The 27,523-nt window shown below is 37.1% G+C and overlaps 1 protein-coding gene across 3 annotated transcripts in view; it reads left to right on the top strand.

Annotated features, from left to right (window-relative positions):
* ADAMTS18 (ADAM metallopeptidase with thrombospondin type 1 motif 18) overlaps positions 1-27,523 on the top strand; it is a 79,228-nt gene that overhangs the window by 17,679 nt on the left and 34,026 nt on the right. For all 3 annotated transcript variants that reach the window (XM_049805391.1, XM_049805390.1, XM_049805392.1), the window contains exons 4-12: positions 11,227-11,509; positions 15,229-15,428; positions 16,176-16,259; positions 17,127-17,286; positions 17,912-18,017; positions 21,375-21,512; positions 22,842-22,995; positions 24,049-24,144; positions 25,110-25,258. In XM_049805391.1, coding sequence (XP_049661348.1) covers positions 11,227-11,509; positions 15,229-15,428; positions 16,176-16,259; positions 17,127-17,286; positions 17,912-18,017; positions 21,375-21,512; positions 22,842-22,995; positions 24,049-24,144; positions 25,110-25,258 — 1,370 coding nt within the window. The remainder of the gene's footprint in view (positions 1-11,226; positions 11,510-15,228; positions 15,429-16,175; positions 16,260-17,126; positions 17,287-17,911; positions 18,018-21,374; positions 21,513-22,841; positions 22,996-24,048; positions 24,145-25,109; positions 25,259-27,523) is intronic.

The raw sequence follows: 27,523 nt of genomic DNA, 5'->3' as shown, positions 1-27,523 counted from the left end.
TATGAGGCTTTTTCATGACATGGAATATAGATGTAAGTTACTACATTTATCTTAGCAAATAACTCACTTATTCAAATGCCCATTGTAAACTAAGATTGGGATGCTAAGGACATTTGTATGGTTTGTATGGTTATCTAAATGTTACATGGAGTTGCCATTGTACAGGTTTTATTAACGTCGTGAAAAACTGAGAAAGTGGTGACGTCTTCTTTTAACTCAGTGGATCTTTGGGATGATGTCCTGTATTTCAGGTTTAATAGTATGAATTGCGTTCAAGGTTTTACTGATTTGCCATTTCCTGGAAAAAAATAATGTGATTCAGACACACCTAGGCTGCTGTTCTGTTTCAAAGAGGTGATTACAGCAAGAGAAGAGAAGATGAAATTTATTCTTTCTTGCTTTCACAGTGAGGCTAAGTAGTCACACTTTCTCCATAGGCATGTGAAAAATAGAAAGCATTATAGGAAGGGAATTCCTGGTTATGAGCAAACCTATCAACTTTCTCAGACTCCAGTGAATGTGACTGCATATTTCTGGCTCACATACCATGTAGTGTTGTTGTTCCTGTGAGTGAGGTCACATAGCAGAAGCCCATCCAGTGATGTGCCAAGGGATAGATCATGGGCAGAGCCATGTTTGAGGAATGTGTCTTTGAACAGGGCACTTGCCAGCGTGGAGCCCTGCTAAGTGGCACGTACCTAGCTATGCTGTGACCTTCTGTGCTTAGTGCAGCTGGTCACTGGATCACAGCTTAAGCTACTGAGTGACGTCCTGAAGGCTGTGGCTGCAGCTTATAGTGAGGAAGATGGAGGCATTTTTATAGAACAACCCAACTGGGGTCAAACGTAAGCCTTCACAAGTCTCTCTTGAGCATTTACTGGGTTGATTACAAAATCCTGCCTATAAAACTAAGAAATAAGGAGCAGATAAGTTGAATTGCTGAAGAACTGGGAGTTTAATCCAGATAACTCAGGCGCCAGCCTGACATTCTCACTCTTGGGCCATCTTTGCTTCTTGTTTTCTATTCCCTTAATGGCCTAAGCTCTTTTGTTCCCCTCCCTTTCTCCTTCCCACGTAGATATTTCAACATATGTATATGTCTGTGTATGCGGAATATCAGCAAAGCTGATACTTTGCTCCCTATGGAGTTCCTTGTGACCACTCTCTCATGTAACTAATCCATAGCAATGTATACTCCAACAAGGAAAATTAAAAGGTTGGGAACCACTGACCTAACTTCTTAGTAAGCAATACAGCTGGCAATCAGATGTAACCCGAGCTCCTCGTTACTGGAGCTGCCTGAGCTATTCATAGCAAAGTAAAATTGCTATGGGAATTGAGCTGGATTTATTTTGTTTGAATGCAAATTATCCCAGGTCAGACAGGCTCAGATCTTCTGCCCCCTCAAATTCATTTGCATCAGCTCTACCAGGCTGAAGCTTTTATCTGGAGGATCTTCGCTGGAGAAAAGTGGGTATGGGTAGTGAACCGCCACTGTCTAGAGCATTTGCCTTGGGGCTTTGATGCAGCCAGTGTAAGTAAGTCACTCTGAAGTCAAGACCTCTGAACAGAGTGAAGGGTCCATCATCAGCTAGCCCTATGTGGTGTCCAAGTGCATTGGGTAAATGTCTCTATTGTCTGCAACTTCAACAGGGTATCTTGTAAGGCAGAGGGTGTCTTTCAGCCTTGTCTGCCACTCTTACTCATGGTATGAAATGTTCTTCTGAAAGGTCCAGCTGCTAATGTCCCATCATCATAGGAAAAGCTGCGTTTTCACTAAACACCCCCCCAAGTTTGATTCTAGTACACATGATCATAAAGGGTAAAAAACCCTCTTAAAGTCAGTTGAAAATGGTGCAAGAAATCAGAAAGAAAATAAAACACCAAAGCCCTTTGGCATTATTTTAAAAAATCTCATAATTTATAGTGGTGTTTCCTGCAAGGCCTGATTCATGACTTCTAATGTTTGGAGTTGCATGTCTGATAGGGAGGAATGTTCCTGATCAGAAACACTCAAGCAAGCATCTGTTAATGCTAAGTACCTATGGAAAAGAATTTCCAAGTACTCAGTTATCTATCATCAGTTCTTTTTTTTAAGCTCTTCATTTTCTGTGTCACTATGCCCTAATCTTATTGGTTTTGCCTATATCACAACTATAGGACCAAAAGATTCATTAAGAAGGTATGCACTTTCCCTAGAATATTAGTACATCTGAATTCCATCCAGATAAAATCGATTAGCTGTACACAAAGGAGGAGGAGAATCTTGCCAGAACATTTTCATTGCACCTAATCCTTCAAGCAGCATGAATAATTCATAGCAAACCAACCTTAGGGTGAAATTCTGCCCTGTCCAAAGATCTGTTAAAGATCTAGGCATCTTGAAGTCACGTTTCAGAGATTTAAGAGGAACATAAATGGTGCTTTTAGTTTGTGCTGTTACACAGAATGAGAGGACAGAAGGCTGCATTTTCTACGCCTCAAAATTTCCAAAAGGTACACCTCCTCTCACACTTCAAGGATTCTTTTAAACTGTCCATTCAGTTAGATGGGATGCTAGATTAGGGGACTAAGCTACCTTCTGAAGTCAGTTGTTCTGTTATTCTTGACATACCGTAAGTAACTAACCAACTGTAAGATAGCACATGACAAATAGTGGGCTGCCTCTTTTTAGGAAAAGTGAAGCATAAATGCATTCATAAAACAATCCTGCTGTTTCCTGTTTGCTTCGTGATGGATTTCAGAACTGTCATAACTAATAAAATATCTAGATTTTATCTTACGGTTGCAGGGATTTGCTTAAAAAGGCAATACCAAAGTGCTTGTACAGCTACCAAGACTAAATTTGAGCTGTTGGTTTTAGCTAATTGCTTTCCAGAACCATTATGGCAAGCCAAAGAGCCTTATTAATGAAATCATTAATGAAGTAATCTTGAGTGCAACTTGGTAAACCTTTGGCACTTAAATATTATTAGTACATAGTTAGTGTCATAATGCTGTAGTTTATGTTAGTATTTTTCTTCTGTTCATTTGTCACGCCTATTTCCATTTAAAAAAAAAACAAACAACACAAGAAATGAGGGAGCTCACGTACTGACAAGCAAGTATTTAATCTGTGGCAAAGCAATCAAATTTGTGTTAGTTCTGGAATATCTCATTACCCTGCAATAAATACCAATTTAATACATTTAAATACCAATGTGACTGGTTCAATTACTTTAAGTGTAGGAACAAATAAGAATATTTCCTTATTTGCCCTATGTTGACAGAGGGTTGCATAAAGATGTTTTAAACAAGTTCAGTCAACTGCAGAAATACAAAGGCACTATTCAGAGATAACTCTGTCTTTGTTCATATAGGAATAATTAAAGACATGCAATTTTGTTACCTTGTTTTAATAATTGCTGAATGTTCTGCATAGCACTTCTTTCGAGCAACCAAACAGAGTAGTCTTTCATGACTAACTCAGACTGGCAATTTAAACATAGTACTCTTCTTCTGGCAGATCCTCAGATAATAGAATGCTATATTGTTAAGAACTCTTAACATTTTACATTTGCAAGAAATCTACATTATGTTAGAAAACAGAATAAATTGAGTTATTTTTGTGAGTCACTCAGAATCTAAAGAAAAATGTTATCTGCTGTACAACTCTCAAGTCAGAATAGGCATCCAGTGATTCTAATGCTTCTTTCATGATAAAAATATTTTAGTGTGTATAAAGGCCATTAATTTAACCTAAACATTTGCTGTGGTACAGAGCCAGATATTCCATTCTGGTGAAAATCAGTAAAGGTCTGCTGAGGTTATTCCCATCGGCCAAGGACCCAGTCCAATAAAACATTATATTTGTACTTCCCTGACTCAGGGGTAGTCGTCAGTAACTGCCCATGTGCAGACTTGATACTTTTCTGAAGGATGGGTGAATTTGTTTGGCAAACATAAAAGCTAGGGAAAAGTTTAGTTAACTGAAATTCTCTCTTTCATTTAGTGTGTTCACATGCCTTTGTGCTGCCTGGCTTGGGATAGGATCAAAAATGAACATGCTCTGGGTTTTACTCGTGGGATTTCTGACTTCAATAATACATGTGTATTATTGGAAACTTCATGAGAGTCCATTCTCACTAGTTTCCCAGAACATTTTCTTTCCCAAATTGGTATAAACGCACTCTGGAAATGCTTGCAGAGACAATGTTCAGCTCAATGGGAGCTCCTGGGTGCTTAACACTCTTTAAAAAGTCAGTCATTTATTTAACAATGTGTGTATGGGTTTAGGGTCCAGACTTATCACTTTTTGTTGGAGAATCATGGATCCCATCCCTGTCACTGTCTCTCCGTGTCACTGTCTCTCAGAAGCTTGTTTAATTTACCCAGTGCTTCGGTAACAGGGGCGCATCTGTGTGAAGTGCCCTTCTGAGGGGGACAAAAACAGCATATGGAGGCAAAATACGCCTCGGCTCTGTTAGCTGCTGCTGTCCCCTTTGCAGTTACCACCCAGAAAAGGGGCTGTAGGTCATAGCAGAGAGGGAATGAACTTCTTTAATTACCATGATTTACTGCCATTGGTTTGGCTGTTTGCTCATGACGCTTCCCAAGGGTAAAGATATCTTTCACCTCAGCAACACTTTCTGCAGTTCGGCTCTTTCTTTCTGCTTTGCCAGATAAGTTGCTTGTCATTTTTTTCTACCTAATTTCACATCTTAATTTGCTCATTTTGATTATATTTTCCAGAGCATTGCCATTTTGACCCCAACGTGAGAGGTGCTCAATAACTCATCTCTCAAAAACTCAGTTAGCGATATCGGGTATCTACAATTCCAGGTCAGGCTGCACTATACTGCTGGCTATAATTCTTGGAAGTAGTTTTGCTTATGACTATAGTAAGGTTATAGTCTCACATATTTTTCAGACTCCCAGCTTAACCCATCCCAAGCGGTAAGTCTACTTCATTGCACATTCTCTAAAGAAACAATAATTTATTTAGACTGCTTACATGATGCAGGATTGCTTTGAACAGCCTTGTGCTAGTACTGGTTGAATATCCTTGCTTTGGAGGAAAGAGGAGTCCATAAGATGAATGTTAGCAAACTTAACAGGACGTTAGTCTTCCTGGGATTCCTTGGCATGTGTGAGAAAACTGTATCTTTACCCCATTTTCGAGACTTGACCCAAACCCCATTCTAAACAGCTGGCACTTTTCCTGCTGTCTTGACAAGATTTTGTATCAGGCTGCTGGTACATGCACAGGGAACTGCCATCTCCACATGGGTTTCTTTGAGTATGCAATTGAAACAGATCTGAAATCGCTGTCACTGTTCTCCAAGCTGCTGGCCATGAACTAGATATTACAAAATACCGTGTAGACACATAAATGTTATGCTGTGCTTGAGCTAATAACCCAGACTCTTAGCAGCTACATTGCTTCTAGTTTGAGCTGGCTTGCCACCAGCTGCCTTGGAGCATGTGCAGAATGAATGCAGGGTTGATTGCAAACTTGAAGATCATTTCTATACTTCATGAAGGGACTACTGTTATCCGCTTATAAAACATGAGGGAAGGGCCTCATCAGTCTGTGGTGGAATCTGCGCAGACGTACAGGAGTCATGGGGAGACCTCTCCCTTCTTCTAGCACACAGTGCAGTATGTTGGTAGTTGAAAATTGACATCTGCCCAATTTTAGAGGCCAGTCTTGGCCCACAGGCAACTTCTGGCTCTTGTCAGGTAGCTCTAAGTTGTGTGAATAGCTTCGTGTTCTCTGGATCTCCATTGTACCCTCTTTTCTGCTTCTAAGATGCTCATTATTCCAGTATGGGAAACGATCTGGCAGACAAACCCACAGGTGGGACATCTGAGCTAGGGGAGTCTCTCCTCCAGCAAGGGAATTCTTTGGTGGCAGAGATAGATGTTTTTTTTTCCTTTGTGGTGCCAAAGTGCCAGAGACTTAGCAGAGGATCAGGGCAGAAAATAAGAGTTTGGCTTTGATTAAAATGAACTGTAGCTAAGATAATTTCATGAGTTTTCTCTCCAAAGTGAATGAGAAAAGACTGCAATATACTGTGACATGAGAAGGTCCCAACAATATTATGATGTGAATACTAGATATATAGGCATCTTTGACCTCAGATAATTTTAAATAACCAGCAACCATAGTTCTTAGGACATCTATTCCTCTTATTCTTTATATTCCAAGGAAATTCTTAATTTATATTTTAATTTTTTTAAGTAGAACTAAAAACTGTACTTTATGTCTCTGTACGTGCTGTAACTCATCTTAAGATGTGTTTGAATCAATGATTTGTGTTTTTTAGGAGCTGGAAAGTTGGGAAATAACACAACAGAAGTCTTGGATCAATGTCCACTGAAGTCTGTGGAAAGCTTTACGCTGATTTCAGTTGATCTTTTGTCAAGTCTTTTAAAACATTTCATGAATATTTGGAACTATTTTAATGGGTGTGAAATGACATTTAACTCTTCCTTTTGAGGCAGTTTTCATCTTGAGTACATGCACAGTCATCTAATGGTATAGATTTCACTGATTTCTTTGGCTATTGCTTTAGCTGCTCTCAGTTAAGACATCATGGGTTTTTAACACCTAATTTTTTGTATATGCTTATAACACTGAATAAAGCATTCTGGATATAAATAGTATTCCTTAGACAATACATGCAAACTTTTTAGCACTTTATTTACTTGAGATACGCCTGTCTTCGTACAAATGGTAATTTAACTTTGCGTCAGTATTAAGTAGTTATGTTTAGCAGAGACATTGCACTTTATTTATTCATACGTTTTAATTCTCAGTTTCATGTCATTATGCTTCTTACCTCATTATTTGCATCTGGTTTATGAAAATCCTGTAACCTTAATATGCATATGGCCAAGCTATTGCCTTTAATTTAATTAGCGTGCAATGAAAATGCCTTGTATGCAAACAGAGAACCCACAGCCATGAGGCTATTCTAGTTTAGAGCAAGGGTTTGTCTATTATCTCAGAATTTAGCTTTGTTAAATTAGAGGCACAAAATATAAGTTCTGAAAATCCTTCACTCACTGTCACTGCTCTGTTTTTTATGGAGGGTCTGTTCTTTGGAGATGCTGAAACCTCAAAATGAATTAGATTTACAGGCTGGTAAGCAGCCAAAGGCTTCACTCAGAGTCTAAGAACAGAGGGGGAGACAAATGGGAGCAGCCTTTGTGCTGTTCCAGTAAGAGGCCAGTGAGACCTGTTAGAAACAGATATGTTAGCATGTGACTCTCAAAACCATTCCATGCGAGTCTAAAATCAATGGAAGACTTACCTGGTTTTGTATAGCTAAGATGTACTTTCAGTGGTTTAAAAAATTCTCCTTATTTTTCAGTTTATCATCTAACTTCAATTAAAAAAAATCTTGAAGCTGAAATTTTAGTATCATTTCCCTTGTCCAAATTTCATTTTGAGATTCTTCTTCCTTTTGAAACACGCCAAGAAAACAGAACAAGTGCCTTACCTTGGTGATAACACCCTGATACTGAGGAATTTCACAAAGATGTATTGGATCTGAAAATTCCTTTAGCCCAGAGCTAAGCAAACATTTCATAACAAATAACAAGTGGGAGGAATGTTGCCTTCTCATCTCTTCTCAACTTTTGTGCAAACAAACTGCAAGTTCCTCTAATTTATTGATTCAGATTTATTTGCTAACTACACAGATCAACGCATGGCTTTCTGTTTACTTTCCAATGGCATGGAATATCCCTTACAGAAGAATAGCAAATATGTGTTGTGAGGGAAGAACAAGAGAACAGCAAATTCCAAATGAGCAATCTCTTGGGTTTTCCTTCCCACCATATTCTCACAATTACTGCTATTATTAGTGATAGCCACAGTGGGAGAGAGAGGGAATAGACAGGAGTCCCTGGTCTTTTTCATGCTGTGTTGTCTAGACTTAGTAAGAATGTTAGATTTTGTCATCCTGCTTCCTCTCATGGTGTTATAATTGCAGAGAATCTGGTACAAAAATGGAGTTTTGACCTATCTGACCCTCTCCTTGTTGGGTCCCAAACCCATCAAAGTTAATGGAAAAAAGTCATTGAGTTCTGATTCAAGGAAAATCACGTGTATACTTAAAGCTGTGCTGGCAATAGGAAACCTAATGCATAAATTTCCATGACAGTTTTGACAGTATTTCTTCATCTACTGAAGTATTTGAGCTGGATAAACATATTGCATCTAACTCACAATTAGATAGACGTTTCATGTATTTGTAGCGAAATTTCCCAGGAACACTTTTTTTTTTTTTTTTTAACACTTACACTGCCCAGGAGTACAGACTAGCCAAAATCTGGCCTTCAAGAAACTGGAATTCCTTGACAGTGTAAAGTTAGAAAAGATGATTCTGTGCTAGTATCCTGCCTCTGTGCTCTGGCATTTCTCAGCTGGCATATTTTCCAGGCAACATGACCATAGCCATAGGCCACTTTGCTTTACCTAAGGCTAAAATTCAAGAACCTGCAGGAGAAGTATCTGGCAGTTACTGCACAATTGCCCCCTTTGCAGCAATCCAGAGGACTGCATCTCTGTCAGAAGCCAGGTCAGCATTCTCAGCATTACTTTGGAATTACCAAAGAGATTATTTTAATAGGGATCATTGAAACCATCCCATACCTGGAAGAAATGGAAAATGTTTTGTGATTGAATGAGTGTCCAGACTGCTCTGTAGCACTTCCCCTTTCTTCTTGACAACTTCATAAAACTAGATGTTATCAAAAAGAAGGTATCTTTCATTCACACAACATTTTTCAATTTGGAGGATGTGTCTGATGTAAAACCCAAAGGAAAGAAGTCTTATTGGAGATTTAGGGTAATTTCTGCTGGAAAAAAAGTGAACACGTTTGTAAGGCACTCAGTCAGCTACAACCTATGTAAAGGGGCAGCAATATACATGCAGTGGAGGGCCCCGAATTCTCAATCCACCCGTATAATGTTAAAATTAGAAATTACATTTGGGGCTGAAACTTGGTGTACATCAGGGACAGTTTCTTACAGGAAAATGTAGAAACCCCTTTGTTCCATGTGGTTTGAATCATTTACAAAATGAATCCTGCAGGAATAATTTCAGATGTGGAAACCTTTAAAATGTGGAAATAAAAACCAGATTCACTACATTTCTGTCTTCCAGCTGAAAAAAAAAATCATTTAGCAGTGCCCAATTATCAGTGCACTCTAGCAGATAAAGGTTGCCTCTCAGAACCACTTTTAAATTGTGTGATGACACACATCATAAGGATTAAAATATTAGTCTTCTTCCCTACAGGAAAGTACTTTGTCATGACCAAATGTGACTTGACATTTGAAATATGCCAACTTACTGCAGTAAGCAGGCAAGTTAAATTCTTGTCAATTATTTAAAGCCTGTCTCTTACTGACAGTGGCAATTTTAACTTTCATTTAGAATGTTAAGTAGATATAGGCTGAGGTACGTAATTATGAATTCGTGTTGAAGAAAGGAGAGGGGGCAAATTGTTAATCAGAATATCATCTATGTTTGTCTTCATATTATTTTTCAGGAGGCAATGAGACCCTCCGAGTTCATAATATGGAATCTTTTCTATTGTCAAAATCAAGATTACAGTATGATTTTTTGAGAGCCGATATTAGGCCCCATGAAGGATGCTTATATTGGGGACTACTGTGAAGCTACCTTTGATTTGGAAAGACCAAAGTGAATTTCCATGAAAAGGCCATAGTGTATGACTAGACTGTTGAGGACCTGTGTATCTCTGATAAAACTTTTCAGCTGGAATAGACTTACAGTCAATTTTAGCATTATCTTAGTAAACAGTTAAAGCTGTGAAGATTTCATATATAACTTGCTATTTTCCCTTGCTTTTCATTTTCTGTTGAGTTTTCCTCATGGGAAACAGTTCTGAACGTGCAGAAAATTCCACAAATCCTTAAGAAATACATTACTTACATTAGGCATTCAAACTGCCCTCCTTCTGATACCCTTGGCATTCTGGTCCTAGGAGGTTAGGCTGAAGAAAAGCATCCATTTCAGAAGGGAATAGGTGATACATGTCTAATATGTGCATTGTCAAAGAATACTTTTTGAGGAAGGAGGTGGAATCATGATCTGGGAGGACTTAAGATGTCAGGCAAGATGGTTCACAATTGACATTTTTTTGTCTGCACATATTTTTCTGAAGCATAAGAGATATGTGGTCCTCATGGGATGTCAATTTTGGCAGGAGGGTGTTGGCACATGGTAGAGCCTCACTGATCCAAAACAAAAATCTGTATCTAGTATTCTGTATATAATGTAATAGAATTACCTGATGAAACTTCTTGGTTTTTCACTTGGTAAAAAGGAGTGTTTATTACAACATGTTTTACAAAACCAAGAAATGAAATAAAATCATAACTGATTAATGAGCTGCATGGAAATACTTCCTCAGTGCCACCCACATTTCCCTGGCCCTGATCCTGGAAACACTTCATCACATGTGCAGTTTATGCACAGATACTATGTGAAAACTACAGTGTAGTTTTCCCATACTTACTTGTCTTTCAGGGATCCAAGAAGGAAAACAATCACATACTTGCTTTCACTGATCAGTTTTTTCTTGTAGGAGGGCATAAATTTAAAACTGCATTTATGATGATTAAATTGCGGGGAGTTGATTACTGAATGATAGTACTAAAATGTTCAGAAGCTTCCACTTTGTGCTGCTATACTATAATGTGCTTACATTTCTACTTAGAGTAACCTTAAGTATGGGATTCCTGTCTGGTAATACCTTGTTCTGAAAAAACTCTGAATCGTAGTTCAAATATTTTGTTTTACTAATGTTTACATTTATTAGAATTTGTGTTTTCCAAAAGCATTTTCTTTTTATGTGAGACTGTATATCCTGTACACAAACACACATACAAATCTATACTGTGAAGAATGGATTAATATTGCATATGAAATTATTCATGGTACTGTGTGCAGGTGCTATGCTGCCAATCCCACAACATTCTTGTTTTGTGTGTTACCAAATGTGAAACGTGGTCATCTCCAAAGTGAAACAATGCATACTTTAATTGGAAAGACTATCTGGATTATATGTGGAATAAATCTAACTTAGAGGAGCACATTTCAATCTGTCTAGGCTTTGAAGGGATATCACTTTAAGAGCTAGCATGTTCCAGCTGTGAACCTTGACAGTCTTTTTTCTAATTTGTGGTGCTGTTTCTTTTTTTAGTCAGGTTTGATAAGGACACAGAAGATCGAGTTCCTTATATCTCCATTACCTCAGCAGCTAGCACAGGAGCACAACTACACATCACCTGCTGGACACCATCCTCATGTATTATATAAACGAACTGCAGAAGAGAAGGTGCACCGGTACACAGTAGAGTCCAATCCGAAATACTTTTCTTTTGGTCATCACAGAATTCACACTTCCCACAAGTATCATGCTCAAGCGAATGGTTACCACCATGGAAGGTTTCAAAAGCAACATTTTTGTGGACGTCGCAAGAAATGTATGTAAGGAAACTTTCTCTCCTTGTTTGAGGTAGTGGCTCTTAGAGACCGTATGGTGATTCTGAGGTGTGGTTCACTGTCACCTTTGTGATGGAGACATAATAATTTTAAATTATGCCTTTCTAAAGTGAAATAGATATGAGAAACTTGATTATTCCTTTAAATTGATGTCATCATCTGTTTTAATAAGCCATCAGAATCACTGTCTAGTTTTCATATTCTCTACCTAGATTAAAAGATCCCTTGCTTGATTTTTTTTTACAATGACATAGTTTTCAGTAAGCAATTCTGCACAGGGATGGATGCCAAGTCCCTGAACTGCTCTCCGTTACTTTGGGGATATATAACTAATTAGGCTTGAAGACGGAGAAAAAGTCTTCCAAATCATTAATTTCTGAGAGGATAGAGAATAAGTCTTTCAGAACTCACCATCTGATAATGAAATTTTCAGCAACTAAGATCTTCAAAAAGAACATCCCATGTAAATTGTTTAAATAAGATTTTAGAGCCACCTCTTAAAAAACATGTTGGAATATATTATCCTGCCAAGGTCTAGTCTGAGTCCTTCATTAGGCCCTCAAATTGCAGAATATTTTAGAGCCTGCTTGGACCCTATATCTGTACCTACAGCATTCAGTTGATTCTTTTTGAAAGCTGATCTGCTTCTTAGCCGAGTTTCTTAATGAGGGTCTCCAGGACTGCACACATTATTGAAAACATTGTCTCAGTCCAGTTATATTCTTCCAATTTCCTACCTGAGTTCAGAGAAAATGAGCAGGTTCCTTTTCCAAAAGGTGTGTAAGAAAGAGAAAACAAATAGAAGGGAGGGAATGACAAAGTAGGTAGTGGAAAAGGTGGTTGTCTGAGACTGAGGCCTATCTGAGGCCTGAAAACTGCTTATTAAAAATTGTCTGCTTCTTCAGAAATCCTTCTCCCTAGATTTGAAAGCTAGACCTCAAATGCCAGATGCACAAGCTGATGATTCAGCCTGTAAACATTGGCATTCTGATGCAGTTCAAAACTACCTCATTGCATACTCCCTTTCCCTCCTGTCTGGTTTTCCTGCTGCCTGCTTCAGAGCAGAGGGTAATGGTGCTAAGTTAGCTCATATGCTCTACTGTGTTTTATTTTATTTGCGTTGTCCACTGTGGTCTTGTGCCTTACTTACTGTACCCCCTGCTTGTCCAAATTCAGAATTATTCATGTCCTTGAGCTTATACATGGTGCTTTTCCCTATAATAAATGTGTGCATTTTGAACACTGTATTTTCATAACCTCCTGGGATGTGAGAAGATATTATCATTATTCTTGTCTTACAAATGGGACTCACAGACACAGGAGAGGTCAAAAATAACCATTGCTTCCGGGTACCAAATTGATAAACTGAGTTTTTGTTTAAAAGATTTATCTTATTAAAAGACTGTATTTGTATATGTGTATCTATATATTCAATAATTTCAGTTACAGCTATGAGTTCTTAGTTGCATATTCAAGCTGGGTTTATGTTAAATGAAGAACATGCAATTAGCATCCAACTGTGATGAGTTTAGTGTAAATGACTTACCCATCATTGCTCTAGGAACTCGGTGTCAGACACACTGTTAGGATCTAATTAAGCAAGATTGCATTTAATTTAGCCATGAAACTCTTTCTTTTCACGTCCTGCGGTCTTTCACTTCATGCAGTACATACCTGTAACCTTCTGAGAGAATGTAAGGCGGAGTTCTGAAAAATAACAACCTATTTCCATACCCAGCCTTGGTTAATCTATAAAACAAGTTGATCTCATGTTCAGTGAATGAATGCAGTCCTACAAATAAAATCACATGTGATTGTTTGAGTAGGGGCAAATATAAGATGTAGAAGAAAACATATCTCTCCAGTAAAGGCAACATACCTTCTATGAGTATTTGGGACTTTTTTCTTCTTCTTCGTTTCTTTATTTTTCCTTTTTTTTTTTTTTTTTTTCATGTTAGCTTTTATGTTGTTTTCCTGGTCTTGTTCTGAGATCTGGAGTCACATCAGTTTGAAATTTTCAGCAAAATCCAATCTGGTCACCTAGAATAGAAAATTTCAGCTTGAATGAACAAAGGCATTCAGAATGCAGTCTTACGGAAGGCAGTCCTCTGCGATTAACACTGCCTAGTCAAGGTTAATTCATCCTAACCTAAGAATTAATCCAAACTTGCTGAATAGTAAGAGGGAAGAGCACACTGCCACTTTCAGTGTCATAGAAGTAGCTTGTCCCACTCACCATCTTTTAAAATTTCATATACTGGCAATTTTTAAGCACTAGAGAAACCAGTTATTCATCTTTCAAACTCTTCTTCACAATCTAAATGTTTTTAGATCTTGAGCATTAACTGGACAGTAGTTAGTAAATCATGCTTGAAACATTGCTGCTGCTTAGGTTTTATTAATAGCAGTGAAGTTAATTCAAGAGCAAAACTCCACTGCTCATGGATTTAGGAGTCAAATGCCTTGAAGCTGTATTGCCTTCAAAATAGTACATGGAAACTGATGTGCCTTGAACTGAAAAACTTCACTCTTGGTTGAGGCATGTCTTCATGTCTCGACGTGCTTCCAGAAGAGGAAAGTTCCTTGAGCTTGTACAGGACAATTGTTTATGAGCGATACATTTTAAAATCTTACTAGCACAGTCACTTGCAATGTTAAGTATAGTTCAGAGTGACTTAGTTCTTGAAAGCAGACCACTGTTGTGCATTCTATCGTATTCTTGATTTCCCAGCTTGGCATGGAAGAAAGTAGCGTCTGTTTTGGCTCTGTTGTTGGAATAACTTTCTGATGTGGCGCAGGCAGGATTTTTTTAATTACCTGAGGCTCCCTCACTTGTGTCGTGCTACATCCTGTGTCAAAAAAAAAATCCTATTGTTATCCAAAGAGTGTGTTAAAGTGGCTTTCGACTTAATTCTTGATGCAAATGCAGTGTAGGTTTATACAAAAGAAGCTATGAATAACAGGAGCATTATAGGGTGTAGGACATAGATTTCTTTTCCCATTTTCCATCTCTCGGAAGAAATGGAGTAGAGACCATTCTCTAACCGTGCCATTGACCATGCTACAGAAGTGCAGAGGGAAAAAGTGCACCCTGGCATTGGGCTGTGGGCTGGCTGCGCATATCCTGTTGTCTAGGCCTCCTTGCTGTTGCCTGACATTTCCCTATACTAAATAAATATGTTCCCAGCAGGAATAATCTCAGTGGCAAATTTGCATAGAAGGCTAATGTCAATCACAATAGCAGGCTGGCAGGGATTTTACTTGTGGTGTGTGTCTGCTTTCTGTACTGACGGTGGACATCTGTTGTGGAAAAGACTTTTTTACCAACTGCTATGTAAGTAGCACATGCCAAACACCTCAGCAAGTTAGCAAAAGGACAGGAAAAATGTAGAAATTCTGTTAAAAATTCTCTGTGTATTTTTTGCCACAGATGCTACCATTTTATTAGATTAATTCCCTGTTTTAAACTGCTTATTGCATGCGAATGTGGTTCTCCCATTTTCTTCTCTCCCTTTAGCCATCCTTCCCTCAGGAATGAATCAGGTCTTTTTTGATAAATATACAAGAACTTAGCCATAAGTATTAAATCACATGCTATAAAATTGATCTAAGGCTCTAAACCTGTGATAGTTCTTCTTCCAATGAAACTGTTCATGGGTGATCTGAACCTTTTCCAAAACTGAGTTTTATTTCCTTTTAGATGCACCTAAGCCACCCACAGAAGAGACCTACATTCGCTCAGATGAATATGGGACTTCTGCAAGGTTCAAAAGATCATCTGCTAAAATTCAGAAAAATGGAAGTCTAAATGTTGAAACCCTTGTTGTGGCAGATAAAAGAATGTTGGAGAAACATGGCAAGGAAAATGTAACAACGTACATCTTAACAGTTATGAATATGGTAAGGTGTGGTGTAACTGAAGTATGTTTTCCCTGTGGAATATTGTTATGTCAGAGTAGGATATTTCATTAGACAAGAAGTGACACCAAAAAGAGCAGGGGCACCTTACACAAGCCTTTCTTCAGGCCTCATCTAATGTATTACTTACATCAAAACACTCTTTAAAAATACACACCGTGATAATCACAGCTCTGGCAACAGTACTGTAGGGTAAAAAAAAAAAAGGGGGGGGGGGGAATATTTTAAATGTTAAATTTTAAAATACTTCTTGTGTAGTACAAAAAAGGCAGATACTCTGAAATTGAAACTTTCCTTTCATTTAGTATCCTGAATCTTAGTCTGTTTTTTCTGATGTCTCTCTTTGAAACAAAAATTTATTTGAGAAAGCACAAATTTATTTTGAGAAAAATAATTAACTAGAAATATGTTTTCCTTTGTGGCTTTGCTCTTTAGTTTAGTACTACAAAACTTGAACTTTGAACTCGATTACACTTGATCCAGGAGACCAAGGACAGAACAAAGCCCACTGAAATCAATAGAAGGTTTTCAAGTTTTTTGAATAAGTGTAGTGGTTTGGGGCATAATTCTTCTGGGTTAAGCTCTTTTGGATTAATCCTATAAGGTATATAACTCCATTAATTTGTACTGAAAATTGATGCCCAATGCAATAACTCAATACATATGTTTAGTCTATTAAAAAAAATATTATACATGTAGGTGATATTTCCTCTTCAATAATTGTTGCAGGTCTCTAGTCTATTTAAAGATGGAACAATTGGAAGTGATATAAACATTATTGTTGTGAGCCTTCTTCTTTTGGAACATGAACCTGTAAGTTGTGTCAGAATTTGTGTGGTATATTTCTTTTGCTACTGTTCACAGGGAGCATTGGGTGTTCCCATGTTATGTACATGAACTTTCATTACAGGACATCAGACATAAAGCATGAGAAGAAGACTAAAATCACAAAAACTTCCAAAATCACACTTTCTGCATTTCACTGCTTCTCGGTTTTTGATACTAAAACCTTCATTTCATATAAATGTTCTTTAGAAACCTTGACATGCTTCCAGTATGGTAAAACTTAACAATTTCCAGCATTTTCTTGAAAAGAAATGGCTGGAATGAGAAATCTACTTAAGAAGTATTTAAATAAATAAAAAGGTTTTGAACTGGGCTTTCCAGGATGTAATGTTCGTAAGGGGGAAGGAGTCAAAAGTCCCAAATAGAAGATAGCATTTAACAAAAACTGGGAGTGGAGCCAATTCTTTTGGCAAGGGTGCTGAGACAAAAGAAGACAAAACCTCTTTTGATGAAAAGAAATTTGTGATGGGTTGATCTACTTGGATAATACTTTTCCTCCACAGAAATCTCCAATCATTTTAATCACAAGATTGAAAATGGTTTAGTGTCCAGCTTTATCAGGAATCAAATACATTTGTACACTGTAATTCCAACCACTGGCTTTGAAAATATCTCTGTGTCTGGGGAGAGGTGCAGTTTTATTTTACAGTTGTAATAGATTCACTCATCAACTGCATCAGGCATCACAGACAGTCAACATGGGAATACATAAGTTTATGTAGAACAAATATGAAAAAGTAATTCCCTTTTCCCTAACCAACTTTTATTCTTTCAATCACCTTTCTCAAGTACTGATGAAAGCACCTTATTTCTCTGTCTGTGAAATATCTACAGGGTGGATTACTGATTAACCACCATGCAGACCAGTCACTGAACAGCTTTTGTCAATGGCAATCTGCTCTGGTTGGGAAGAATGGAAAGCGCCATGACCATGCCATCTTGCTTACGGGTTTTGATATCTGCTCTTGGAAAAATGAGCCCTGTGATACTTTAGGTATGATATGAAAACACATTCTGATAAACTTGTGGGTGTCAACAGCAGCATCTTGATTCAGAGAGACTGACATATTTTAAAATAAAGAAGCCCATTTTTGCACATAATTTTAACCTTCTTGAAGAGGAAAGAACAGTATTATTTTTACATTCTTGTCTTTGAGGTACCTAAAAGAAAAAGAGTATTACTGGTATCATTGCACCAGAAAAAGTGGCAAAATAAGCTATCTGAAGACATCCTTTTGGATTGTTAGCTCTTCAAGGAATATTTTTAATTTTAAGACTATTTCTGAGCCACTCTAATATTTTTTTTCTTCTTGTGACTACTTGCCCTTTTTGAATGGGATTCCTCCCTGATTTGGGACCAGTAAAGGCATGAGGAGGGGAAAGAATAATCTTTACAAGTAAAGTATATTTTGGGAGGTTAGGTTTGATTTATACTATTTATACAGGAATCCCTTTATTGTCAAATAAAAGCCTGCTATAATTCCTCCATGATAAACCTGATGAAGTAGACAACCATCTTCATGCACCACAACAGACTGGGTTATTAGGACCAGTGAGGATGATATATGTATTTCGAATTCTGTAGAGGAACAAGCTATTCTACTGCTTCCTTCCTTCAGGATTTGCGCCTATCAGTGGCATGTGCAGCAAATACCGTAGTTGCACCATTAATGAAGATACAGGCCTTGGACTGGCTTTTACAATTGCTCATGAATCAGGACACAAGTAAGTTTCATGAGTCTTACATGCTCCTTCTATGAACAAACATGTAAGTGAATGGAAACGTAGCACCAGTTAATATAAATCAGTTAAATATGGATCATTGATAGAGAGCTATATAATGATTAGAATATATACAGCATCCACCAAATGCATTAAATGCATTAAATATCATCTCTTCAACAATCATAAAAATAATCACTGTGGGATTTTGGTCGATTTTGCTGCCATAGGTGAAAGGACCTTATTCTGATACAGGTGCCATAGGCAATTTTAGGCCAAACACACTCAAGACTCTTCATTCAGAGGTGTGTCCTTTAGCATGAAATAGTGAATCAGCTGCCCAGGGTGCTTTCCTTTTATTTTTATTTTTTGACATTTTCTGTATTCCAGGTAATAACCAGATCAAACAGTAAAAGCTGACAACAATAATCTACAAGCTTCCCACACTGCTACCATGTTATGGTAGATAAATTGATTCTAGTATCAGTGTAGTTGCTCCAAAAAGAGAAAGGACACTGCAACTTACAGTATGGAGAAGTGATCTCTCTGAGTCTCTTAGAGGTCCCTTTCCAAGAAGACATGGTGATTCATAGGATCTGGGAGCCATTCATTCCATTCAACCTGTCCTTTGTTCTCTCTACCTATTTAATGTGTGATTTAGGTAAAACCAACCTTTGTGGTGGTTTCTGCCTTTCTGTATCTATATCCATTGGATTTCCATTTGATTTCTATGGTAATAAGACTGTAATTTTCCTAAGAACCTGCTGTCTCTCAAACAAAATCAGTAATAATTTTCCACGGAGCTTCAGATATTCTCTGAATTGTTGAATTAAATCTAAAGATGATTAGGTTTTGCTCTCCTGGTTTTTCTTTTTGGTTTTTTTTTTTTTTTCACAAATCATTTTGAATTACTTTTTCACAACTTTTTGCATGGTTTTGATTTTGAGTTTTAACATAGCTCAAGCTGGAGTCTGTCTAACCACTGGCAGTATAGAAGCATAGTTTCTCTATGTGGTACAAACCTGAAATCAAGGGTCAGAAAAAACATGGGCATAGGATCTTTATTTTGTGCAGCAACGTTACTGCACAGAGTATCTTTGAAAAGCAGTGGTACTGTATCTGCTGTTTGGTCAAGGCATGAATCCTTCCGATTCTGCATGACTGAATCAGGACTATTTTGTTTTCATTGTACAAATATGCTCTACAGTATATACTATGACCTAATGTCTACATGAGTGACCCTTTCACAGGTTTCTGTACATCTGAAGGGAAGGAAGGAATTAAGGAATAATCCAGCTACCAGTGAAGCCTGTGGGAATTGTGCCAACACTTTCAATGGGACCAAACATATAAAATATATATTGTTTGATCGTCCTCTCACACTAATGCAATTTCATTGACCTCAGTACATTTTTAAGGCCCTTCGATCAATATTAGGAGAGAATCAGGCCCATAGCTTATTTTTCAAGAGTTATCCCCTTTTGCCTCTTGATGGCCTTCCTTCCTGTTTATTTTCTAATTTGCTTTGAGAGATTATGTTTGGAAATTTTTTAATGTTGGGTTTTTTTCATCTTTTTCACCACTGCCTTTGATTCTGATATTATTCAGCCTTTCTTTGGTATACTTCCATACGCCTGTCTAATAAAATGCATGTTATCCCCTGGAAAAAATCTGTGCCAGATACAAAACGTCTTCATCATTTGTTTGTGTTCATGTTCCTAAAACTACCTAGTATGTGATGTAAGAAAACAGAATTTGGTCTCAGTGGTACAGAGATTCCTGGAAGAAAAAATACCTGTGACAGCTTTGGAGGTGCTGAGGTCCACTATGAATATATTGACCTAAGGATTTAATAGTAGGAGAATATTGTATACTGTATACATCACGCTCTGTGATCCACTGAGTAGCTTCAGTTGTTATACATTTTTATGGTTTTCTTCAAGTAGTTTGTGTTTTTACCTCAAAGCTTAACAGTTCCTTCGGGAATTCAGAGCCCATTGTGTCAGTGGGTATATAAACTGGATTCTCTGGCTGCAATGCATGTAAAAAAAGTTAGTATTTTGTAAAGGATTCTAAAATACTAGCTCAGTTGGGACTTTTTTTGTCCATTTATAGAAGGAGCCATATATTTTAGCAAGTTTGGAGCCTCAGCTGATGGCAACACATGCAGTAACTCTGATGAGCCTGCAATGATTTATAACGGTAGAGGATCGAGTCCAGTAAATTAGATATTCCCTGCACATGCACAGATTACATTCATAAATTTGCCAATGTACTACAATGTTGAAGTAACAGATTATGAAATTTCTATTCAAAACACATTGATATTCACAGATGTCCCATACAAGGAGTAAATATAAAACAGTGAAAAGGAAAAACCTGAAAATTATCTTTATCATATCCATAAACTCCACATAATTTATCATTTTTAATGTGTTTTTTATTATGACTTATTATTCTTTATATTATCCTAACACCTCTCCTAGTGAAAGCAGGGCCTCTTGGTGCTGCAGACTGAGCAAAGCACCTGGTAAGAGGCAGTATTCCCACTAAAGAGGTTGCAGTCTAGACAAAGTAAGTGACAGTGTATAACAAAGGCAAGGAGAAGAAAGTGATTTGCCTGAGATAATATAGCAAGTCAGTGGCCAAAATTACAAAAAGAATCATATTTTTATATTCATACCTTGTATTCTATTCATTCAATCCCACTTCTTTTGCTACAGATTGACTGCGGCTATGTAGTTCTTCCCTCCTATTAGGAGAACAGTCGTTATATTCTTACAGCTGTGTAACACTGATATTTCCATGGATTCTGATCTCCATGACATTCATGTTAACAGGCATTATCACTAAAGCAAAGAAAGGTTCAGACTGCATGCATGTTTTAAGCTGATAGATTTACAGGCAAGTACAAGTGTGACTGAACATAAGATCCATTACTTGCATCCATGTCACCACAAAACATTTCTCCTTCAGGAAAGAGAAATGGTTAAACTGTAAAAATTCTAACACAGTCTGCAACTCTGGTACTTTTGTGCCAGTGTCTTGTCATTAGGTCACATTGCAGAGCTCCTGTGCATTACCAGTATGGGTCTTTCTTGAAACTTGACTATCTTTTTCTCACCAGACAAGTGTATGATGACAATAAAATTTGAATGCTATTAACTGGAGTTTGTTTCATACTAATAGTCATTTGTATGGTGCATGTTTTCATCCCTTTGGAATGAAAGGGATGAATTCCACATTCCCTGTGGAGTTCAAGCATAGAGCTGTTACCCAGAAACTGCTTCTTCTGCCCCAAATTTTGTTTTGCTTCTGATTAATCTAGATTTTCACTCTAACGCTTGGTTCTCTTTTCAGCTTTGGTATGATTCATGATGGAGAAGGAAATCCTTGTAGAAAAGCTGAGGGTAATATTATGTCTCCCACACTCACAGGAAACAATGGAGTGTTTTCTTGGTCTGTATGCAGCAGGCAGTATCTCAACAAATTTCTCAGGTAGGTCAGATGTAAATCTGGGCCAGTGCCAGGGAACGTATCTTTAGTAACTGGGCTTGAATTCTTGAACAGACATAAAAATTACTTCAGTGTGAAATTCACCTCTTTTAAAATGTGCTTAAACCACTGTACTATCTGAGTCCCCACACATGAACTTAAGAAGCATATAGATGGTATGGCATACAAGTGTTTTTGTCCTGCCTTGTTTCAAAAGAATGAATTTCAGCCTCCATGAATATCCTGCAGTAATGACTGGCATATCATTCTTTCCCAGGCATTCCTGTCAGCAGCTAAGTTTATTAGAGAATTAGTAGGAAGTGAATACAAAAGAGGGCAGACACAGTGGTACCAAAGTCATTACAAAATGTAAATTAACATTAGTGGCCTTTCTCAGTGGAGTTTCTCTCTTGATCTAGCTCATGTCATGAATAAGGACATTTTACATTTTTCATATGCTGTTTCTAGGGGAGAAAAAGAAGGAAAAGGAGAAAGATGCCAATTATTTCTCCAGCATGTTGGCATTATTCAGTGATGCTTTTAGAGGAGCTGTTTTCTGGTCTATGTTTAATGTCATCAGAATCGCAGTCCTTTCGTGTACAAATTCCCTTTTATTTTTTTTGTCGTACATGGGTAGACTATACATGATTACTAAAAAACGTGTAGGCAGCCTAAGACCCAGATCCAGTACAGGCATTTTAGATGTTAATTCCTTAGAGTGAGAATCAAGCAGCTAGATAGTTCTGTGGATCTGATCCTTGAATTCCAAGTTAGTATCTTAAAAGAGTATCTTGGAAGATAAATCCAGCATAGAGTGACCTTCTGTATACATGGGTTCTCAAGCATATATAAAGGAGAAAAAGTAGACCATAGGGTACCTTCAGTCTTAAGCTGGACACAGCCAATGCAAAGCACACAAGCTGCAACAGCCTTCTGTTTGTCAATCCACACAAAGCGAACGCTGAAATGAGACAGTATCCCTGTTGTTTCCTGATTTTGGGAATCCATTTAAGGCAAAGAAGCAGACTAGATCACCTTGCTCTTGGTTACACAGGAATAAAAGGAGAAAGAGAATTTGACATCTTTCTTTCTTGTTGTCACAACAGTCCCAAAGCCTGGAAATTCCTGCTTGCTTAAAACTTTGCAGGTCAGGCTACCAACAAGATGTCAAGATCTTTTGGCTCCTGCAAACAGATACTTTCTTTTCAGTCCATACCTTTAAAGATGGTTAAAGGTACTGTATACCATAATATGTGTTTTACTGGTCTGTAGCAGATTAAAATATTTTGATATAAAGATCATAGTCATGATTAATATACATTCTCATTATAGTACAGCTCAAGCTGCCTGCCTGATTGATGAACCTAAGCAAACAGGACAGTATAAATACCCTGACAAACTGCCAGGGCAGATCTATGATGCTGATACCCAGTGCAAATGGCAATTTGGAATGAAAGCAAAACTGTGCAACCTCAGCTTTGTAAAGGTACCTATTGATATACTTTTAAAAAGTTAAAATTACATTAGAGAACTGCAGTACACTAAATGAGTACAAATAATACAGTGTTCTTCAGAGGCCTGGGCTATTTCTCTACCTTATCTTGCTTGGCAATTCGCTTTGAAGGTACTGGCCTCTTTTGAGGAATATCACAACCCCAGGGGAGTTTCAGAAGGAAGTGTGTTCTTTCCAGGAGTCATAAGGAGTGCAGTTGAATATATAAGACCCATGAGCCCTTGCCTGTTATGCTAAGGGAAATTAGCAGGCAGTAGAGTTTTGATCAAAACTTGCATGGGGTGTGGCATGTGGGATAAAGGACTAAGTTTCTTGTGTTTTGTTTTACTCTTATGCATTGACAGCAAAGTCTGGAAAAGATCTGTAGGGTTATTTTAGAACAATAAAAACATAATTTATAGTCTTGAGTTTGTGATGAAGGATTAATTTAGATTAACCCATTATTTTAGTGACTGCTACACTCCTTGCTGATCTCTTCAGAGAAGACATTTTATTAAATAATCTGGAATGCTCATTCTGAAAAGAAGTATTTTAATTTCTTTGACTCCTGTTAGTATCCTGGAGTATTTTGATTTATTTTATACTAACCACATTTATCACGTGATGGCAGCTGTGTTTCTTCTACAGCTAAGAAACAAAGAAGAGAGAGTGAACAGCACTGTGAAGAGACTGTGTTTCCAGATACCTCCTGTACTTTAGAAAATCTAGTTTCTTCACAGTATTATAGTCCCTGCAGACGTGATGAAATTTTAGCCTTGAACGTTTTAACACTGTTTTCATTCTATTATAATCTCACACTCAAAAAAGTTTTAAAAATATATATAGTGAAATGGTGCGTAAACAAGAAGGCAATATACAGGCTATGGCTGTCCTATGAATCTTAAACCTTGGCTTTTCTAAATTCGGAAAAGATTTTATTTATATGGCTTTTAAGGTAGCAAAGGCATGTATCATTTGTTAGTCTTTCTAAACACCAGGAAATAATGGGAATTATGAGTACTACAGCGAGTACTTTTTTCTTTTCAGGATATATGCAAATCTCTCTGGTGTCACAAAGTGGGTCATAGGTGCGAGACAAAGTTCATGCCAGCAGCAGAAGGAACCACTTGTGGTATAAGTATGGTAAGTTGTTTTATAAATAGGACATCGTCACTCTAACTTGTTTTTAGACTGTATTGGGTCAAACCCCAGCTCTTGTCAAAACCAGTTTTATCCAGATCCCTCTAGGTTTGCTATCATAGACTTCCAGATTGCTCTAAAAATGACTGCATTGCAATACATAGTCAGGACTGGTACTCACAGTGGCACCTATCTGATGGTAGGGAGTGATGGATCTCCCATTGAGTTATGGAAAAAGATACATCTGGTAAATCTAAATCAGTACGAAAATCCATTAATTATACCATAAGTTAGATCAAGGCTTCCAATTCCACTCTGATACAAACACTCCTTAAGCCATAATGTTTGCTCTACAGACTAAGGCCATCATGCATGTTATCATCAGTGATCACTACTAAAAGAGCATGGTTATTTGTTTTAGTTGAACCTTCTAATTTACACTCATCTATACTTACCCCAAATATTTTCTTTTGCTGTAATGTTTCTTCCAGTAGAATACTGTTTTGATTTTTCCAGTTACTGACAAATTATCTATTTTGCTTTTTCTCTTTGTTCACTATTTCATAATTGAATGATAAAGGGCAGAAATTTTAGCTGAAGTTTAGCAGACTATTTTTAAATTACATGGGAAGTTTTGAGGTTCTGATAGCACAAGACCATAAATTAACATGGATTTTCTGGAGAAGAGTAAACCAAGACGACACAGTCCAAGAGAAGAGTTTTGAAAATTTGTACCTCAGAGATCTTCAACTCAAAACTTGGACAAATTTTAGGACAGTACTTATCTATACCATTGCATGGATCAATGTCCTATTTCAGAGTCCTTGTCCTACTGTGAACAATCTCATTGAGTTCGGTGGCTGACCTCATGTTTATTATGGTTAAGCTTTTAAATGTGGATTTTTTTCTTTTTTGCATCTATTAGGTACCACTAACTGATGGGATATTTTTTGGCATTCTTTTGGCAGTGGTGTCGAAGAGGACAGTGTGTCAAATATGGTGATCATGGACCCAAGCCTGTAAATGGCCAATGGTCTGCCTGGTCTGAGTGGTCAGAGTGTACTCGCACTTGTGGAGGTGGGGTCACATATCAAGAAAGACACTGCAATAATCCAAAGTAAGAAATAGATATGAAAAGGTATTATTTTTATACTATTTATGTTATTAGAACAACAACAAAAAAATAAAAGTCCATTTCTGTAGGGAATAGTACATGTGAAAATGTTTCTAAGACCTTTCTTTCATGTCCAATATGACCAATCAGTAGCTGAAAGACAGAAATATGTCCTCATACTAGAAAGTAGTGGCTGTCTGAACACTGCTAGAGTACTAGAAAATCTACAGCCCAACTTTCTCAATTTATTTTGTGACACTACCTTTTATCAAATACCTGCAGAAGTAATGAAACGCCATACAGACATATTCACACGTAAATATTTAAAAGCAAGGAAAAAAGGTCTTAAAAGCTATTAAGACTTCTGATGAGATCATATTATCCAGGATAATAAACCAAAAAAGTTTAAAGTCAATTTCAGAATGGTTGTAGACAGATGTCTTTGTATGTCTGTCATGTTCTTTGCATTCTTTTATGTTTCACAGGTCAGAATGAAGTTGCTGAGCCCTAGAATTGTACGCTAACTCATGAAACATTTCTGGTATTTTCCTCTAGTGAATGTCTCATCACTGTAAATACTACTATTCCTTACAATACTATTTCAAAGTAAAGGTCAAGTGTTATCTGACCAGCATCTTTCCCAAGTACTCAATTCATTTCAACTTACAAGAAAAAGAGGATTTCACTGTTTTATTTCATACACAACTTCAACAGGCATAGACACATGTATTCTTCATTGCACACAATAAAAACAGCATTTAAACTGCAGTAGTAAAAAACAGAGAAAATATGACACAGTTTATATGAGGCTGTAAAGAAGCCTCACACCTACTATACAGTGCTGCAGTAATAATATCCATGCTTCATATACTATGTTATAGGAAAATGTGAGTTAGTTAAAATAGTCTTTATTACCCTCACTTAGTCAAGCCAATTTTTGCAGATCCATAGCAAAGCATATTCTCAACCTCTTCTGTTGTTTCTCAGTGTATTTTGATAAATAAAATTACTTGGATAGTTTCCTTTATTAAACTATTTAGCAAGAGAATGCAGGGTCTCAATTACACATCATACATATATTTTGGTCTTCCTAGTTTGGTCTCTGTTTTGCCTGCTAAATTTGTATGTACACGCATTGTTCTTTGCATTTATTCGTAAACCTTCCCTTGCTCTCCCTATGTGATAGAATAATGTCCAGTAGTTGAAATGTTTCAGTTTGGTGCGCTATTAGAATTGATAAGATTTCCAATGGTCTTCAAACAGAAGCTTTTTAACATGAAGTGTGTCTCTTACTGTAGCATTATGTATTTAAAACTTGTATTCAGAGTGATCTGTTCTAATTAAAGTAAGACTTGATGTAACCAAGTAAGACTTGATACCAGAAATGGATCATGTTTATACTAAATTTAATCTTATTATATTAGTGATAATTCAGTTAGTACAAAGAGTATACTATAAATCTCTCTCAGAGTTAGAGTGATGAAATGACAGGACTATAAATAACCCATCCGCACAACAGTGCACGAATATCCAGGTAGCTGTATTTCCCATCACAGCACTTTTGTATAAATGTGGAATCATTAGAAAAATTATACTATCCATTTTCAATGTTACACCACATGGAACGATTTATAACCTAGTCACTGTTCATTGTTCACCTCTATAACTACACATAAACAAAGAATAATGATTCCTTTCTTTATGAAATATATTTCAGATGTTTATAAATTTCAGTACATATATGTATATTATTTCATATGTAATATATTTATTTCACTTTTCCTAATCCAGATTTGTGTAGGAGCTAATGTTTATTTTGTTCAAAAGTTTGATAGATTATTTTGGATAGCAAAATTTTGAGAATGACAGAGAATAAAATGTATTTCTGTAAAAGATTAGGACAAGCAGTGTGGATCTCTGAAGAACTGACTGGACTCTAAAATGAGGTTTTTAAATAAGTAGTCCATTTTTCAAAGTAAGTGAATTCTTATGAACATTGAGGGAGATTTCTAAGTTTCCAGTGATTTTAAAGGTGACACGCCTTATTAGAAGCTTAAAGACAGGTGAAGAACACAAATTCAGGCTGCTGCATATGAAAATCTTGTTACCTGTGTTTGTATGTGAAATTCTCCTCTTGCAAATAATATACAACCAATTCAATTCCCTTTCTCATGACAATTTTAAGACAGAACTTGTGACCATACCCCAGCAGCTCTGGGTATGGCTTCTGAATTACCACTGGAGTTATGTACGATTCATACTAACAAA

The sequence above is a fragment of the Accipiter gentilis genome, chromosome 7, assembly GCF_929443795.1.
Source record: "Accipiter gentilis chromosome 7, bAccGen1.1, whole genome shotgun sequence".
Taxonomy (NCBI): domain Eukaryota; kingdom Metazoa; phylum Chordata; class Aves; order Accipitriformes; family Accipitridae; genus Astur; species Astur gentilis.
Note: the sequence above shows the minus strand (reverse complement) of the source record. Positions and strands in the feature narration are given on the sequence as shown.